This window comes from Teleopsis dalmanni, chromosome 1 (assembly GCF_002237135.1).
Source record: "Teleopsis dalmanni isolate 2A chromosome 1, ASM223713v2, whole genome shotgun sequence".
NCBI lineage: Eukaryota > Metazoa > Arthropoda > Insecta > Diptera > Diopsidae > Teleopsis > Teleopsis dalmanni.
This window is the reverse complement of record NC_051846.1, coordinates 127,193,687-127,211,501: the sequence shown is the minus strand read 5'-3', so window position 1 is coordinate 127,211,501 and position 17,815 is coordinate 127,193,687. Positions and strand designations below refer to the sequence as shown.

The 17,815-nt window shown below is 32.6% G+C and overlaps 2 protein-coding genes across 7 annotated transcripts in view; one reads left to right on the top strand and one right to left on the bottom strand.

Moving 5' to 3' along the window:
- Positions 1-1,757: 1,757 nt before the first annotated feature.
- Positions 1,758-17,815, bottom strand: part of LOC119668489 (period circadian protein-like) — a 79,806-nt gene continuing 63,748 nt past the window's right edge. For all 5 annotated transcript variants that reach the window (XM_038078012.1, XM_038078013.1, XM_038078014.1 and 2 more), the window contains exons 9-10: positions 2,052-2,192; positions 1,758-1,989 (exon numbers count right to left, since the gene is read on the bottom strand). In XM_038078012.1, the coding sequence (XP_037933940.1) occupies positions 1,927-1,989; positions 2,052-2,192 (204 nt within the window). In that variant the 3' untranslated portion in view covers positions 1,758-1,926. The remainder of the gene's footprint in view (positions 1,990-2,051; positions 2,193-17,815) is intronic.
- Positions 15,348-16,677, top strand: LOC119668490. 2 transcript variants are annotated; one of them, XM_038078016.1, is made up of 4 exons: positions 15,348-15,364; positions 15,424-15,782; positions 15,840-16,017; positions 16,080-16,677. In XM_038078016.1, exons 2-4 carry the CDS (start codon positions 15,711-15,713, stop codon positions 16,202-16,204), a joined length of 375 nt encoding a protein of 124 aa, XP_037933944.1. In that variant the 5' UTR covers positions 15,348-15,364; positions 15,424-15,710; the 3' UTR covers positions 16,205-16,677. The 2 variants fall into 2 exon arrangements, with proteins under 2 accessions (XP_037933944.1, XP_037933943.1); XM_038078015.1 differs by lacking the exon at positions 15,348-15,364 and having other exon boundaries at positions 15,378-15,782.

Below are 17,815 nucleotides of genomic sequence, written 5' to 3'. Positions count from 1 at the left end.
AATAACTATGTTAAATGTTAATTCCTCTATTTTAATTTCAGATTTCTTCGAAATTTATTTAAATTTATGTAGGTTGGAAATTTGTGCAAAATTTCCATCCTTACAGTTGTTGTTGTCTTGTCCAAATATGGCAACAATGTACCTATCTCCACTATAGGTTGTATTGAATAACTCACTAGCTGACAAGTGATTGTCCTTCAATACTGCGGTCAAAGTCAGTATGCTAAGAAGAGCACCAATTTCAAGACAATTTGTATCTGCGAACGTTTTGCTTCTCAAATTAGTTGTTCGTATTAGAGATATCTCTGCATCTGTCCACTAAACTATTTCTGATATTATTTCGTCAGTAAAAAAAGCAGTGAAGGAAGAAATCGGATCACATAAGGCTTTACATGCTCTTGTGAGACCTCTTATTATTCGAACACCATTCATCGATAGAACTCTACCGGCATTTATTCCCTTCGAAGTAGTCCAGCAATATTGGCTTTTGCTTCTTGATGTTGGCTGAAGTACTCTTACTATCCGGCTGTCTAAAGACGACCTATTATTGTTGGTTTCTTCGTGTTCCGGGTCTGGCGATATATTTTCGCGATTTTCCTGTACATTAAGATCTTTATCTTTTGCGTCTTTTTTGATATTTTGGAATATCATTTTCCGATACCACATCTTCTCTTTCACTCTCATTTTCGGTTGACCTACATTCATCTGGATATGTCAGATAAGTAGCTATTTGCGTGTCGTCTAATATTTCATTACTTTCCATTTTGCTTTTATTTACACTTACATGTACTGAATTTAAATAAAAAAACACAATAACTAATAATCACTTCTCTTTCACTCTCATTTTCGGTTGAGCTAAATTCATCTAGACATGTCAGTTAAGTAGCTATTTGCGTGTCGTCTAATATTTCATTACTTTCCATTTTGCTTTTATTTACAATTACATGTACTGAATTTAAATAAAAAAACACAATAACTAATAATCACTCAAAAATTGTACAAGTAGCACAAAACATAAACATACATCTCGGAGACGTATGGCTTGGCAGTATCTCAGAATATACAAATTTTACCACCGAAAATCAACTACCACTGGTAACGACTGAGATAAATGCAAATATGCATACGTTGTGAAAACATTTGTGAGAGAGAGAGAGCAAAATGTAAAAAGATCGTACGCCTCACAGACGTACATTATGAAAGCAAGGTTGAACTTATTATATTTATATATTTATACCGCAGCACCATACTGCAGTCGAGTAATGTACTCTCTTTTACGGTAATGTTTTTAAATACCAAAAAAAAAAATTTAAAAAGTTTTATCTTAAACCAAAATAATAAAAAATAAACAACACAAAAATTTTATTCAATTTATTTATGCTAATTTAAAGCACGGCAAGTGCTTTGGTTAATGTTACTAATTAAATAAAAAAGTGACAAAAAACCTGGAACTAGAGCACTTAAAGTTTGTGTAGTCTCGTCTACTCGTCTACATGGTTAGTCATCGCTTCTAATTTGATAGGCACGAGTTCTAAGCCTGGCACTTGCAGCCCAAACAAATTATATACGGACTATGGTATAAACTAATTAAGAAATTCGATTATTTTCTAGAACCACTATTGATGAGAACTTGGCAATACTCGAAACAGCTTTGTATGGTCAGCCAAATTTCAATAAATTGAATAAAATTTTTGTCTTTGTCCTTTCTTTCTTTGCTATTTGAAAACCCTTTAAATTTTAAAAATTAAACAACCGAATAACCATTTAAAGAAACAAAATTAGCATTTATTTTTAAAAATATTCGTACAGTTTACACTTTGCCAATAGATTAATAACAGCAGTTTTATATTATTTAAACCATACTTTTTGATTTCATTTGCAGTGAAATTCGGTGATAAATTTATATAATTTTCCTATATGCAAGAATTATTGTTTACTATGTTGCGAGTCGTTTTCTTCTTGTTCCTTTAACTTTACAATACTTTTTTCCTAGAAAAGATAATATTCAGTAAGGTACATTCATTTTGTTTTAATAGGTTAACCAAAAATACTTTGTATTTGCCCTGTTTGAACTCCTTGTCAGTTTCTTGTGGGCTGTCAGATCCATCAGTTGTTTTAATAAATGATGAATAGAAGGATGAGAAACTTGAGCCATCCATATCGTCGCTATTACCATTACTATCAGAATTTGGCTAAAATATACAAAACAATGCATTTAATATTTAGCACTGAATCAAATAAATAATTTCACACTATTTTTATCAAATACATAGTTTCTAAAGAGTGCTTTTGGGTGATTCTTTTACTAACCGGACGGATTTTGGCAAAAAATTATCTCATGATCTACGCCTTTTATAAAATAAGAAGACCCGTATCTCGGGAAAAGATTTTGTGAAATTTTTCCTACGAGATATGGACCCATGGGGTTTTGAGAATTGGCATTGTAGACATATTTTCAAATGGGTATATCTCAAGTTCTATAAAAGATAGAAACTTGAAATTTACAGCGTTTCAAAGATAATTGATTGTACTTTTATGAAATTGTTTAAGTAATTAAAATTGTTTATATTTGAGTTCTAATATTAATCCTTAAACTTCAAAAAAAAAATTTCTCAAAACTATTATCATATTTTATTTATTTATTTTATTTAGATACAGTTTTAAATTTTACTACGAAATAAAAATTTTCGCACCTACCTTTTTCGGTGAAGTGTTATTTTGCTACAGTTGGAAAAATACTCTGCACAGGTAAGAAATCTATAGGAAATAAAAAAAGGTAAAGGTGTGACTATGTGCTGCAGTTATCTAGATAGTTCGGCTAGTAAGAAACTAATAAACTTTTTTCTTATTTAGATGAATTAAGCCGTTTAATTATGATAAAATTCATAATTTAAAAACAGAAATGAAGCGAAACTAATTTGAAATGTTAATATTTTATGTATACATTTATTTTAAAAATAAAAAGTAGACATTTTTGTGTAGTTTTTCTTCGGAAATTGATTTAATGGTATTATGGTGCATATGAGCAACGTAAAAACACCTGATAAATTAATTTTTTTTATTTAATTCTAAAAGGAATATCACAGTGGAAGTATTTATTTTTTATGTAGAATTTATATATTAATCTGAAGCAAAAGTAAAAAAAAATTTGTGTGACATAATCCTTTTTTTTTTACTGAAAAATCGTGTGTACATGTTTGGTGTGATATGAAAGATAAATAAATTTTTAAAAGTATATAGAATTTAATTACTAGTCGAAATCAATAACATTATATAAGAATATTTGTAGCATATTCTTTGAAAATTCATTCATATGAAGCTCACACATATACACACGAATTTTCAGTAAAAAAAAAGGATTATATCACACAAATTTTTTTTTACTTTTGATTCAGATTAATACACATTTAAAAATATGTCTACAATGCTAATTCTCAAAATCCCATGGGTCCATATCTCGTAGGAAAAATTTCACAAAATCGTTTCCCGAGATACGGGTCTTCTTATTTTATAAAAGGAGTTCATAAAAAAATTTCAGAAAAATCGGAGATCATGAGGTCAACAAGGTGTCTGAGTTGTAAAAGAATGACCCTTTTACAATACAAAGTATGAAAATCGTATTTTTTAAAATTTATATTCCAAAGTAACAGTTATTCTTTTTCATTCTGCATATTTTCTATAATAATTTGTCTTAATAAGATTATTGTGAATATGGAATATATGAATATGGTATCTAAAGTGGCCCTTAGACAGCATCGCGTGTTGACAACGCACGAAGTCTTCTCTCGCCATTACACATCAAATTTTACAACAATTTTTTAAACACGCCTCCAGCAAACAGTGCAAAATTTGTTCACTCATCAGTATTAAAGCAATCGCTGAAGTGTCAACAGCGGCTGCTATGCGTAATTTCCATACGAAAAATGATGTTTTACATTTAATTTATAATTTTAAATTATATGTTTATTTTTATAATTTCAATTTTTATATTTATTTTTATATATATGTAGGAATAATACAAAAGGGCAACCCTGCAACATTTTTGATCTGACGTTTAGGAAGAGTTGTTATATTTTGATAGTAAAGTAAAATAATAGTTTTAAGAAATTAATCATTAATTTTGAATTTGAAATAAAAGTGTAATATCACTACAATTAATTATCTCTACAATTAATTTGGGGGCTCAACCGTGATTTGAAGGTGATTAAAGCAAGTAAGGTGTTGTGCATTGTCTAAAAGAAGAAATTAAAAGCAAGAAGAAGAAGAAATTAAGAAGTAAGAAAGAAGAAGAAATTAAGAAGTAAGATATTTAGAAGCAGGAAAAGATGAAAAAAAAAAATATATACGTGACAATTACAACACAAAGTAAACAAGTAAATAAACCAAAAACGAAGTTAAATTTGAAATGGATGCACAGTCAATACTAGAGTTAAAGGTTGAAGAATTAAAAACGAAGCTGCGTGCAGAAGGCTTGTCTACATCAGGCAGGAAAGTAGAGTTGCAAAACAGACTATTTGTACATTTCGGATTCACTGATGAGGAGGATGAAGATGTGTCTGAATATGATATAGCTACCTCCAACGAGCGTAGTGACAATAGTAGTGCTAAAAGCTTCTTCACCCTCAAAGATGTACAGGAAAGCATGACTCCATTCACAGGGAACGATGCAGCTGATATTAACCAGTGGATTGGCGAATTCGACGACAATGCGGTAACGCTGGGATGGAACAACATCCAAAAGTTTGTATATGCCAAACAACTACTACAGGGTGCCGCACGTCTATTTATCAGAAACCAACCAGGTGTACATAACTGGCAATCGCTAAAACGATCGCTCATTGATGAGTTTGGCCAAAAACTGTCGTCAGCAAAAATCCATGATATGCTAAGAAACAGAAAGCATCGCCCGAATGAAACACTCAGGGAATATTTGTACAACCTGCAGGAGATAAGTCGACCAATTGACCTAGACGGGGAAAGTTTAATTTCATACTTTGTTGATGGCATAGCTGATTCGAAGGTAAATAAAACAACATTATACGAAGCGCAAACAATAAGTGAGCTGAAACGACGCATTATAATTTACGAAAAAATCAGAGGAACAAACGAAGTGAGTAGAGTCAAAGCTCCAGTAATCAACGCTAAGTCGTTTGAACACAAAATCCCAAAACAGGAAATAAAACGTAGGTGCTTCAAGTGTGGCGATGTGGCGCACTTAGCGAAAGATTGTACGATTGTTAATTACAAATGTTTCCGCTGCAACAAGAACGGACATCGCTCGTTTGAATGTAAAGAAGCAAAAACAGGGCAAACGTCATCATCCAGCAGTGGAATTAATTCCGTAGACAACATGTATAGTCACTCCACACCAAACAAGAAGTCATGTCGAAATGTAATAACTCTGGGAAGGCCTATTTGTGCTCTTATCGACAGCGGATCTGATTTGACATTACTGCGCGAAGATGTTTTCGAGTCGTTGGGTGGCGGTATCCTGTGTAACGATATTAAAACTCTACGTTGTATGGGTGGGAACGTAATAAATAGCAAAGGAAGCATAAAGTTGCAAACAACTTTAGACAAGGCTAATCTACACTTGACGTTTCACATCGTGGCGTGCAAGGACTCTGATTTTTTAGCGGTAATTGGTAACGATGTACTTGACAGTTTAAGCATTGTGTTATCCAAAAATGGTGCCAAATTTTGTGTTCCAGAAGAAGAAGCAGATATAGCATCTATAAAAACGAAGAATGACATAACTACAAATAATGAAGATGAATTTAAAATTTTTTGTGGAATGGCAGATGCGGTAGACCAGTCATCAAACATGGACGCAGCACACCTTTCATTTGAAATGCAGGAAGAAATTGAATCGTTAGTTACAAATTATAAACCAGCGAAATATGCAAAGTCACCCATTGAAATGAAAATTGTCATGATGGATGATACACCGATATATGAAAGCCCACGACGGTTAGCATACCATGACCGAGTAATAGTAAACGAACAGGTGAAGGAGTGGGTAGAACAAGGCATTGTGCAAGAAAGTTTTTCGGAATATGCTGCCGCAGTTGTATTAGCGTCTAAGAAGGATAAAACAAAGCGTCTATGCTGCGATTATCGTAGATTAAATGAAAAGATTGTGAAGGACCGTTTTCCTATGCCGTTAATCGAAGATGTTCTGGATAAATTACAAGGTGCAAACGTTTTCACGACTCTCGATTTGAAGAACGGTTTTTTTCATGTTCCAGTAGAACCATCATCACGGAAATATACTGCATTTATCACCCATCAAGGGCAATATGAATTTCTTTACGCACCGTTTGGTATTTCAAACTCACGGGCTGTGTTTGGCAGATTTGTTCAAGCAGTTTTTCGTGAACTTATACAGGATGGTACAATCATCGTTTACGTTGATGACATAGTCATACCATCGAAAGACGAAGTCGACGGAGTAAAAAAGCTTAAACGTGTTTTGAAAGTCGCTGCGGAGAAGGGGATCCAAATAAGATTCAGCAAGTGCCAATTTCTGCAGAGAAAAATAAATTTTCTGGGGTATGTTATAGAAAAGAATAGCATACAACCTTCGTATGAAAAGATTGAGGCGGTGGAAAAATTTTCAATACCGAATAACTCGAAGGCTGTTCAAAGATTTATCGGACTCACATCGTACTTTCGCAAGTTTGTAAAGAATTTCGCCGTAATAGCAAAGCCGCTCACTGATTTGCTACGTAAAGAAGCAAAGTTTACATTTGGTGAAGATCAAGCAGCAGCATTTCAGCGGTTGAAATTAGAGTTAGTAAAAGCGCCGGTCTTGAAGATCTATGATCCATTTGCAGTTACAGAAGTTCACACAGATGCTAGTGCTCATGGCTTTGATGCGATTTTGATGCAGAAAGATCCTGATGATCAAATGTTACATCCGGTGCAATACTTCAGTCGTAAGACCTCTTCTCCCGAAAGTAAGTATCATTCATACGAATTAGAAGTCCTAGCTGTTATTCAAGCATTAAAGAAATGGAGGATTTATCTAATTGACAAGGAGTTTAAAATCATCACCGATTGTAATGCATTCACGTTAACTATGAAAAAGAAAGACGTTCCGTTGAGAGTGTCACGTTGGGCAATGTTCCTGCAAGATTTCCAGTATAAAATTGAACATCGGTCGGGAACGCAGATGAGGCACGTAGACGCACTAAGTCGGATGCACTGCATGATGATACAGGATACATTTACACATAAGTTGAAAGAAGCGCAAAGTCACGACGGCTGGCTTAAAGCGGTTAAAATGATTCTAGATGGTGGTGGTAAGTATGACGATTTTTACGTAAAGAATGGGGTGCTGTTTAAGAACGCAGATAAGAAACTACTAGTTATTCCACCACCAATGGAACGAGAAGTAATCACTACCGCTCATTGTAAAGGCCACTTCGCTCAGAAGAAAACGCAAGACATCGTTGAGAAGGAATATTTTATTCCGCAACTAAAACAGAAGGTCTCTGATATCGTCAATTCATGCATTAAATGCATACTTATTAATACCAAAGGATTTTAGAAGGATTTTTGAACCCTATTAACAAAGAAGATCAACCTCTTTCGACGTATCATATCGACCACGTAGGTCCACTAGAACAGAATCAGAAGAAGTATAATCATATTCTTGTTATCGTTGATGCCTTCTCGAAATTTGTCTGGCTCTATCCAACGAAAAGCACAGACGCACAATCAGTTGTTAATATTCTAGAAAAACAATCAGCAGTATTTGGACATCCAAGTCGTATAGTATCTGATCGTGGCACAGCGTTTACGGCAAATGCATTCGAGGAGTATTGTAAGTCAAGAAGCATTCAACATGTCCTTATTTCAACTGGAGTTCCTAAAGGTAATGGGCAAGTAGAGCGTATTCATCGAATAGTGGTGCCTACGCTAGCAAAGCTATGTCAGGAGAAACCGACATTGTGGTGCAAACATGTTGATAGAATTCAGCAACTTATAAATAATACTTCACCACGTAGTACAAAGGTAACGCCGTTCAAAATTTTAACAGAAGTTGAAATGAAAGCTGATCAGTACGACGAACTAAAAACATTATTCAACGAAGAGTTATTAAATGAGCTAGATGAAGAGAGAAACAAGGTTAGAGAAATGGCGAAAGAAAACATCCATAAGATACAACAAGAAAATAAAAAATCCTACGATTCAAAGCGCAAAGAAGAAAGGAAGTACACAGAAAATGAAACAGTGGCAATAAAGAGGACTCAATATGGTTCAGGGATGAAACTTAGACCAAAATACTTAGGTCCGTATAAGGTCAACAAGGTGTTAAATCATGGTCGCTACGAAGTAGGAAAGATTGGCGATCACGAAGGCCCGCGTTCGACAATAGCCATCGTGGAAAATATGAAGCCATGGACCGAGGCGTCCGGGTCGTACGCCCAATCAGGATAGCCGAAATGTAGGAATAATATAAAAGGGCAACCCTGCAACATTTTTGATCTGACGTTTAGGAAGAGTTGTTAAATTTTGATAGTAAAGTAAAATAATAGTTTTAAGAAATTAATCATTAATTTTGAATTTGACATAAAAGTGTAATATCACTACAATTAATTATCTCTACATATATTATATTTTATTTAATTTAATTTTTGTTTTTGGTATATTTTAATAACAAGTTTCCCGTCGTTGCACAATGCAATTAATATTTAAAATAAAATATTCATTGTAATTTAATGTTTGGTTATTTATATATTTTTGTTAGCCCAAGGTTATTAATATTTTAGTTCTTCTTAATAACTTGTTATGGAAATTAAAAAATTTTACCTATTTAGAAAATATAAATATTTAAAATAAAAGATACAATTCATTCATATTTGCAAAGCATCGCATGCTAACGACAAATAATGTGTGCATATAAACGATATTTACGCTTCCATTTCTCAAAATAAATGAAATTTTGCATGCCGACCAAATCCGACTGTATATGCAAAGACACGAGCGTGTTTGAAGATATATCAAAAATTTTGATTTTCGTCAACGCATTTCTTAAATTTCAAATATTACTATTGCACACACAAATTTCGCATTTCATAAAATAGGAGAAAAGTAGGAGAAAAAATTCTCATGTGTATATACGCGCAAATCTATATATAATTACGCTACATAAAAGTTTGTTACCCCGTTTTAACTGTGTTGCCGTTGACATATATGGATAAAATTTATACCGTTGGAAAGGTGAAGACGTGCAGAAGAGCACAACGTTATTTTTTCGCATGTACGTTAACGGAAACACAGGTAAAAATGCGTTCGCGTAAATTTAGCGACTACAACAACAAAATACATGTGTTTTTCAAAGTTTTTTTTTGTGACGAATTGTTAATTGTTTACGGTGGATTTGTGTGTGCGATTTTTTTCCACTTTTGGAAACAAGTGGACTTTGTGTGTTTGGACTTTGTGTGTTTGGACTTTGTGGATTCTGTTACAATAAGATTTTTAAAGCTCATTAAATTTCAAATATTGTTTGTGAATAAAAAAAACGCATTGAAGTGGAAATATCCTTTGATATGAATCGTTTTATTTGCATTGTGTGATAGTTAAATTTTAATTGTGATAAATTTTAATTTTGATAAATTTTAATTGTGATATATTTTTATTGTGAAATGTGGATAGTTAAGGTTAATGAGTTTGAAATTTTTAGATTTATTTCAAGTGTATTGTGTGATAGTTAAATTTTAATTGTGATGAATTTTAATTGTGAATTGTGTGATAGTTAAGGTTAATTAATTGGTTGAATCGACATTAACAACACTTCAATTCGAGAGATATTCATTTTGTACAATGAAAGAACATTATGATAGAGTATGCAATGCACAAAAAGAGATTTGTATGGCAATTATCGTGAATCGTGATACAGATATACGAAGATATAATATTTACGACTATAGATGATGAACCACCATTTGAGAGAAATATGATATCTTTTTTAAAAACAAATGGTGTAGTTAAGAATGTATTAGTATTAGATTCTGCTTTGGAACCATTGGCATATCCTTTACTATTCCCAAATGGAGATTTTGGTTGGCACGTTAATATATCGCATAACGTGCAACATAATTCTAATGGTAGGCAGATTCGAAATAAAGTTACAATGTTACAATTTGCATGCTTCAGATTTGCAATAAGGGATCAATTTAGCTTTTTGCATAAATCGCAAAAACTATTTTTGCAATACATTGTTGATATGTACGTGAGAATAGAAGGATGTCGACTACATTTTATAAGACAGAATCAAGTAAATTTGAGGGCAGATGTGTATAACAATATTAGTGATTATTTGCAAACGAATCAAGTAGGAGATGGTAGCTTAGGTCGTAAAGTGATTTTGTCTTCATCCTTCACTGGGTCTCCGAGAAACATGTATCAAAATTACTTAGATGCAATGTCAATTGTTCAGTATTTTGGCAAGCCATCGCTTTTTGTTACAATGACTTGCAATCAGAATTGGGCGGAAATTGTATATAATATTGATCCTAATGAATCATCTCATTTCAGGCCTGAAATAGTTGTGCGTGTATTTAAATCGAAGTTAAAAGAACTCATTTCTGACATTTGGAATAAATATATTTTTGGCAAAGTTGAGGCTCTTATATATACAATCGAATTTCAAAAAAGAGGTTTGCCTCATGCTCACATTTTGATAACTTTATGTGAAAATGACAAAATTGTCGGGCCGGCTGATATTGATAAAATAGTTTGTGCAGAGATACCGGATAAAAATTTGCAGCCAAAATTACATGAATTTGTTGTCAAACACATGATGCACGGTCCTTGCGGTGTTTTGAATCCAAGCTCTGTATGTATGCAAGATGGAAAATATTCAAAACAATTTCCAAAGGATTTTGTGCAATTAACGAAAGAATCAGTTAATGGTTATCCGTTGTATAGACGGCGCGATAATAATGTTTCCGTTGATGTTAGAGGAAAGTCTCTAGATAATCGTTATGTCGTTCCATACAACCCGTATTTGTTTGCAAAATATAATTGTCACATTAATGTCGAGGTGTGCACTTCCGTCAAAAGTATTAAGTACATATATAAATATGTATATAAGGGTTTTGATAGTGCAACTGTTTTAATTCAAAGTGAAAGCACAAACGAAAATGACTAACAAGTACAAGTTGAAGTAGATGACGTTAGAAATTTTTTGAATGGTCGATATGTGGGATCAACTGAGGCTATGTGGCGAATATATGAATTTCCTATGCATTTTCAGTCTCATATTATAATTCGTCTTCACATTCATTTGACACAAAGACAAAATATTATATTTCGCGAAGACCAAGAAAGACAAGCAGTAGAAAATCCTAAGCTTACGAAGCTATTAGCTTTCTTTCAATTGAATCAAAGTGATTCATCTGCTAATCAATATACGTATATAGAAATTTCATTGCATTATGTTTGGATTGATAGTAGAAAATCTTGGCAAAAAAGACAACGAGGAGGAGATAAAATTATTACTCGGATGTATATGGTGTCTCCCAAAGAAATTGAGCAATTCCATTTAAGATTACTTTTGTTGCATGTAAAAGGGCCAAAATCATATGAAGATGTGCGTACATTCAATGGAATTGTTTATAGGACATTTATCGAATCATGCTAGGGGAATTGCGTCCAATTATAACGAGTGGAGAGTTTCTCTCAATGAAGCTAAGACATTTAACTCAGGAAAACAAATGCGTAATTTGTTTGCGATTAATTGTGCCTTCAATATTCCAGCAAATGCATTAGCGCTTTGGGTGGAATTTAGAGATCATTTAAGCGAAGATTTCGTTAGAGATGGTTGTAGTGTAGATGTTTATTTTAATAGAGTATTATTGGAAATCGAGGATATTTTGTTAACACATAATGTTACATGTACGTCACTTGGTTTGCCTACACCTACAATAATGCCAGAATTTGCTGATCTCGATATTTTTGATCCTTTCGTAGAAGAATGTTTATTTAATGAGCTTTATGATTGCGCAAATAATGAACAGCGTGATACTATTGATAAAGTTATTCGTGAAGTTCAGTATTACGATACAGGATCAAATGTGTTTTGTTTGACATCCCATGCAGGTTGTGGGAAAACATTCACACAAACGGCTATAATTCGTAAATTAAATTCCCTTAATCTTCGCTGTATTTCGTGTGCATTTAGTGGTATTGCTGCGAGTCAAAGCAATGCATAATAACACAATAGATTGTGAAGTACTCACTGGAGTTGCTCGCGGAAAACGTGTTTTGATTCCACGCATACACTTGACGTATTCAGGGACTGCACTGCCATTTAATTTTCAAAGAACACAGTTTCCACAGTCATCAGCGCATTTGCTATGACAATTAACAAATCCCAAGGACAGACATTTGATAGAGTTGGAATATTGTTGAGGAGACCTGTTTTTTCGCATGGTCAACTTTACGTTGCAGCCAGTTGAGTTAGATCATTTGACGGACTTAAATTTTATGTCAGTAATGAAGGTGGACAAGGTCATTTGGCTAATGATGAAAGGGTTTTTACAAAAAATATTGTTTACACTGAAGTTTTGAGAACTTCGTGATATAAAATATAGAATTATTATTATGCATTATTATCATTTTAGATTTCATTCAGTTTGAATGTTTTTCAATATTTAATTTTTTTCATTCGTTCATTTGCCAATTTCATTTCTTTGTTTCTTGCCTTCACTGCATACCGCGATTTGATTTCGTGATGGCAGAGTATAGGAATTTGTTTGATAATTAACACGGGAGCGAGATGTTGTGCAAAGTCGCATTGTCGAAATTATGCAATAAATTGACGCAATAAATTGCGTCAGAATTTCGAATTTCTTTAGAAGAAGGTGCTGTTCTACAAAATTGCTGATTCCTATACTGATAACTTTCCGATATCACCTGAAGAACAAATGTACGGAGCAGATGTTAAGATAATTTATTTGTTGAAAAGATTTCAAAATGGAGCATCAGTTCGAAACTTTATCGGTATTTCATTCAAACAATTCATCATATTTCATATTTTATACTAATTATTTTCTTTTTTCGCAGGTGCATATGTGGTCACATATGACGAAAAATTTAAATTAAACGATTTGATTGGATTGATAATACAAGGAAGAATTAAGCCAAAACCAGAAACACAACAAATAATTTTGCACGAGATGAAATTATAAATTTTAATTTATTTTTTAAATTGTTTTCTACAACTTTCTTTAGATTTTGTTCATATTTTAATCAAATTCATCAATAAAATTTAAATACTATTAAAATAAATAAATTGTATTTTCTATTGGTCGAATTTCGACCACTGGCGACCCTAGTATTAATTAAGACACAATACTTTAGTTTTTGCGACTTCTTTATTAAATGTGAATCTTGACTAAACTATCTCTAATATTTTTCCCCTTATATATAGGAAGGATTCGAATTATTGAATCCTGATAAGACGCTTCGTTGCTTGGTTAGGCCAAATATAAAATATTTAGGATGATAATAAAACCTTTCGTTGTTTGGTTAAGCCAGACAACGATAATAATATATTTAGAACGATAATAAAATATTTAGAACATTGGTGAAAATCTTTAGTTGTTTGGTTAAGCCAGACAACGATAATATACATAAATGCTTAGAATAATATAAAGTTTAGATAATTAATCTTAATCTTGCTGGAATTGCAAGAAAATGCAATTTCAGCTTTAGTTATTTTAGGCGCTGTAATCAAAAAATGCTTTTAGCGGAAATTAGGTGTCAGGTTTCGTCTGTGACGTAACTCGCATAAAGGGATGAGAGCGACAACATCGCGCGTTGACAACGGGAGATGCTGTCTAAGGGGCCCTTAAGTTATCTTAGAAATAGTTTTCTGAGAATATCAATTAGTTTAGAAATAAGTTTTATTATAAATTATTTTAGAAAAAATTGTGTGTTTGTGTTCAACAAAACTAAGAGCAATAAAAAACGGTTGCATACAACTTGAGTCAACTATTTAAGTACTTATCGAGATCCAGCGATCGCGACCAACCAATTAAAATATATATTTATAGTATTGTAACTAAGTGTATTTTACACAATGTAAATTATATTACACAAAATATTTAGTTCATAAGCTTTTGTTAGTTTAAAATTAATTTATTCTTGAAAACAACTCAAATCCGTTCATTTCATTTTTACATTTGTGTAGATATACAAACGAAAATAGAAAATAATAGGGTTATTCACGAGTTCGAGTACCGCGCTCGGTAACCTAGTGATGTATTAAAAGAGCAACGCAGCAACAACAAAATACATATCTAGTGATGTGTTGCAATGTTACTATATTTTCCATATTTCAATGTTTCCATATTTCTTATACATAAGAAAAAATTTTACTCCGAAAATGTATTTATACTAAGTATTTCGTATGGGCAGCATTTAAAATTTGTTTTGTTTTTGTTTTTGATTAATATTAAATATTGTGTTAAGTGAAGAGCAGGACATTTGGGAAAAGTAAGTTGATAAATTATATACAATTTTTAAATTAAAAGGATTTAATTCAGTGAGTAATGTACAAACAAAAACACGGAAAAGAAAAAATCAAGTACGAAAATGGACAAATGAGGAAAATTTAAAAATATTGGAATATATTTATGCAAACGGACATTTTGAGGTTGTATTTATTTTTTTTTTTTTATATAAATTTATTTTATTTGATTAAATAAATTTTTATAAGAGTAACTAGCTAACAATATAATAAGCTAACAAACAATTTTAATCAACAATTATAAAGAATTTAATCAGAAATCACGCAAGTTCATTTATCACGCATTTCGGACAGGTTGCGACCAAAGATCACAAGGTTTTAGACGCTTAAAGCGACGTGTTGGCTCTATTGACGCCAGTTCGTTAGCTTCATCATTCGGATGAGAGTACAGTCGCTGAAGGTGCATTCTTGCATTTCGCTGTATTTCTTCCACCACCGTATTTATCCCTAGATCACGATGCAGATCAGAGTTCCTTACGTACCATGGTGCATTTGCCACACCCCTTAATATAACGTTTTGGAATTTTTGTATGGTTTCAACATGTGTGCTGCTAGCGCATCCCCAGAGCTGAATAGCATATGTCCAAATTGGTTTCAATATTTGTTTGTAAATTAAAAGCTTATTATGAAGTGACAGTTTCGACTTCTTTCCAATAAGCCATTTGATTGATCTGTATTTTATATTCAGTTCATCTCTCTTTTTTTTACATGTTCATTCCATCTCAGCTTTGCATCCAATGTCATACCGAGGTACTTAGCCGTATTAGAATGTGGAATTTGTATTCCATCAATGTAGAGAGGTATAAATCTGATATTTCGGTTTGTAAAGTTGACATGAACTGATTTATAGTGGTTAAGTTTTATTTTCCACTTTTCAGCCCAAGCGATAATGTCATTGACAGAAGACTGCAGACGCCTGGCTGCTGTTAGTTCATCATCTCCAATCGCTAGAACAGCTGTATCGTCAGCGAACGTCGCTGTAAACGTCGCTGAGCTCATTGGCAAATCATTTGTGTATATTAAATATAACAAAGGACCAAGTACACTGCCTTGGGGTACCCCAGCGTTGATTTTTTGGAGTTCACTGTAATCGTTTCCATGCTTAACACGGAAGTAACGATTAGTCAAATAAGAAGAAACCATATCGAAATACTCCAACGGAAAAATGTCTCTTATTTTTGTTAGTAGACCTGTATGCCAAACTTTGTCGAAAGCCTGGGATACGTCTAATTTTGAGGTTGGATGACAATTTGTTTTTATTATTTTTACAAAACTTGATTCGTTTTAATTATAGAAACCAACAGCCCAAATATATTATAAAAAACTATTAGAAGTGACAAAAATTGATACAACGTGGGACTTAGTAAGATTTAAGATGAGATATTTTAAGCAAAGTTTTGTTAAGGCAAACAATTGGCGCAAGTCTACTGGCGCCGGCTTGCTAGATGACGAAGAAGTCACATCTATAAAAGGTAATTAAAATCAATTTTGTGTTAGTATAAATGTTATATAAATGTTTCCTTTTTGTTTGTAGATAAGGTAAAATTGATGTGTCCATATTATGACCAATTGTCGGAAATATTTGGTGAGAAAGCTTGGAGCAACAAAATTGTTTTACAATCTTCTGCTATGGTATGCGACAAGGAGATGTCAGTGTAAGAACTGAATAGTACCAGCGAACGAGCAGGCGTTGAAATAGCGAACAGCGAAGAAGCAACACCATTTAGCACGATATTTGATGCAGATATACTGACAGAAAATACTGTGTAACAGATCACTACTAACAGAAGCGAGGTTAACACACAAAAAAAAAACTACACCAGGGAGGATTCGTTTCGAAAACAATTTAAGACGTAATAAACAAACATCCGCCATTCAGGAACTAAACGATATTGAACGCAAACGAGAGGAGTTCCAAAATCGGAAGCTTCAACTTGAAGTAGAAAAATTCGAGTTTCACAAAGAATTGGAACTAAAAAAATTGCGCATGAAGGAGGATAAGATAAACATGAGATTCAGGCTAAAAGAGGAGAAGTTAAAGCAAAAAGAGAAATTGGCGATATATGAACTGGATTTAAAATATGGCAAAGCGAACGATAGCTAATATTTCAATTTTATTTTGTCCTAACTAATTAATGATTCTCAATTTAGTTTTAAGTTTTAACAAATATTAAAATTTAATTTTATTATTTTTAATCTATTAATGATAAGTTCGATACACTTAGTGTATTAGGTTTAGTATATATAGTATATAAGTTGAGTACTTTTGAACTTTTTAATAACATTACCTCTATATATTTAAATTTTACTGTATAATTATTTTTTAACATTTTTTCATATTACTCTATCTTTTACTTGTATTTTTTCATTTTAAAAATTATATTTATGTTTTCACTATTTTAAGTTTCTTATAAATATGAATAAAACATTTGCAAATTAATTAAACATAAGATTGTAAATTGACTTTCTTTTACTTTCATATGCACTAGATTCGTTGTTATAGAGTAACATATCAGGAAGATCTTCCTCTGCAGAAATATGTATTTCTTCACGGCTTTGACTTTCAAATTCAGTAAGCAATATGTTGTGAAGAATACAGCACACAAGTATCCTTTCACAACAAAATTTATGACTTTTGTTATTTTTAATTAGAACTCTTAGTTCTTTCAAGTTACAAAAATTTTCCTTCAATAACCCAAAACAATGTTCCACCCGAACTCGATATTTACTATGGCGTTTATTGAACTGAATTCGTTCTTCACTGGTAAGTTGCTGTGAGTTTCTTCTATATGGTGGTATAATGATATCAGACAACGGATATGCGGAGTCACCAGCAATCCATGATTGATTAGAAAAAAATAGATCTTTTTCTTTTAAAAGTATTGAGTTCGAAAAAACTTTAGCATCGTGAGTCGAGCCCGCATAACCAACAACAACATCTCTTATTCTTAATTTGTAATCACAAACAGCTTGAAGTTTAATGGAATAAATGTGATTTCTTGAAAAATATTTTTCATGATTAATTTGTGGTGCATCTGCAATTTTTATTTCAGTGCCATCGATATAGCCAATGCAAAACGGTAATTCATTGTACGTGTCACTTATTATTTGTTCCTGCTCTGATGAGCTTGGCCATACGATGTACTTCGTCAATAGTGTTATAAAAACACTAAAATTTCTTTGTGTAATTTTCATCAAAGTTGCACCATCGCCAATTCCAAAAGTATCTGCTACTTTCCTAATTGACGCACTCTCTCCTGAAGAGCCCAA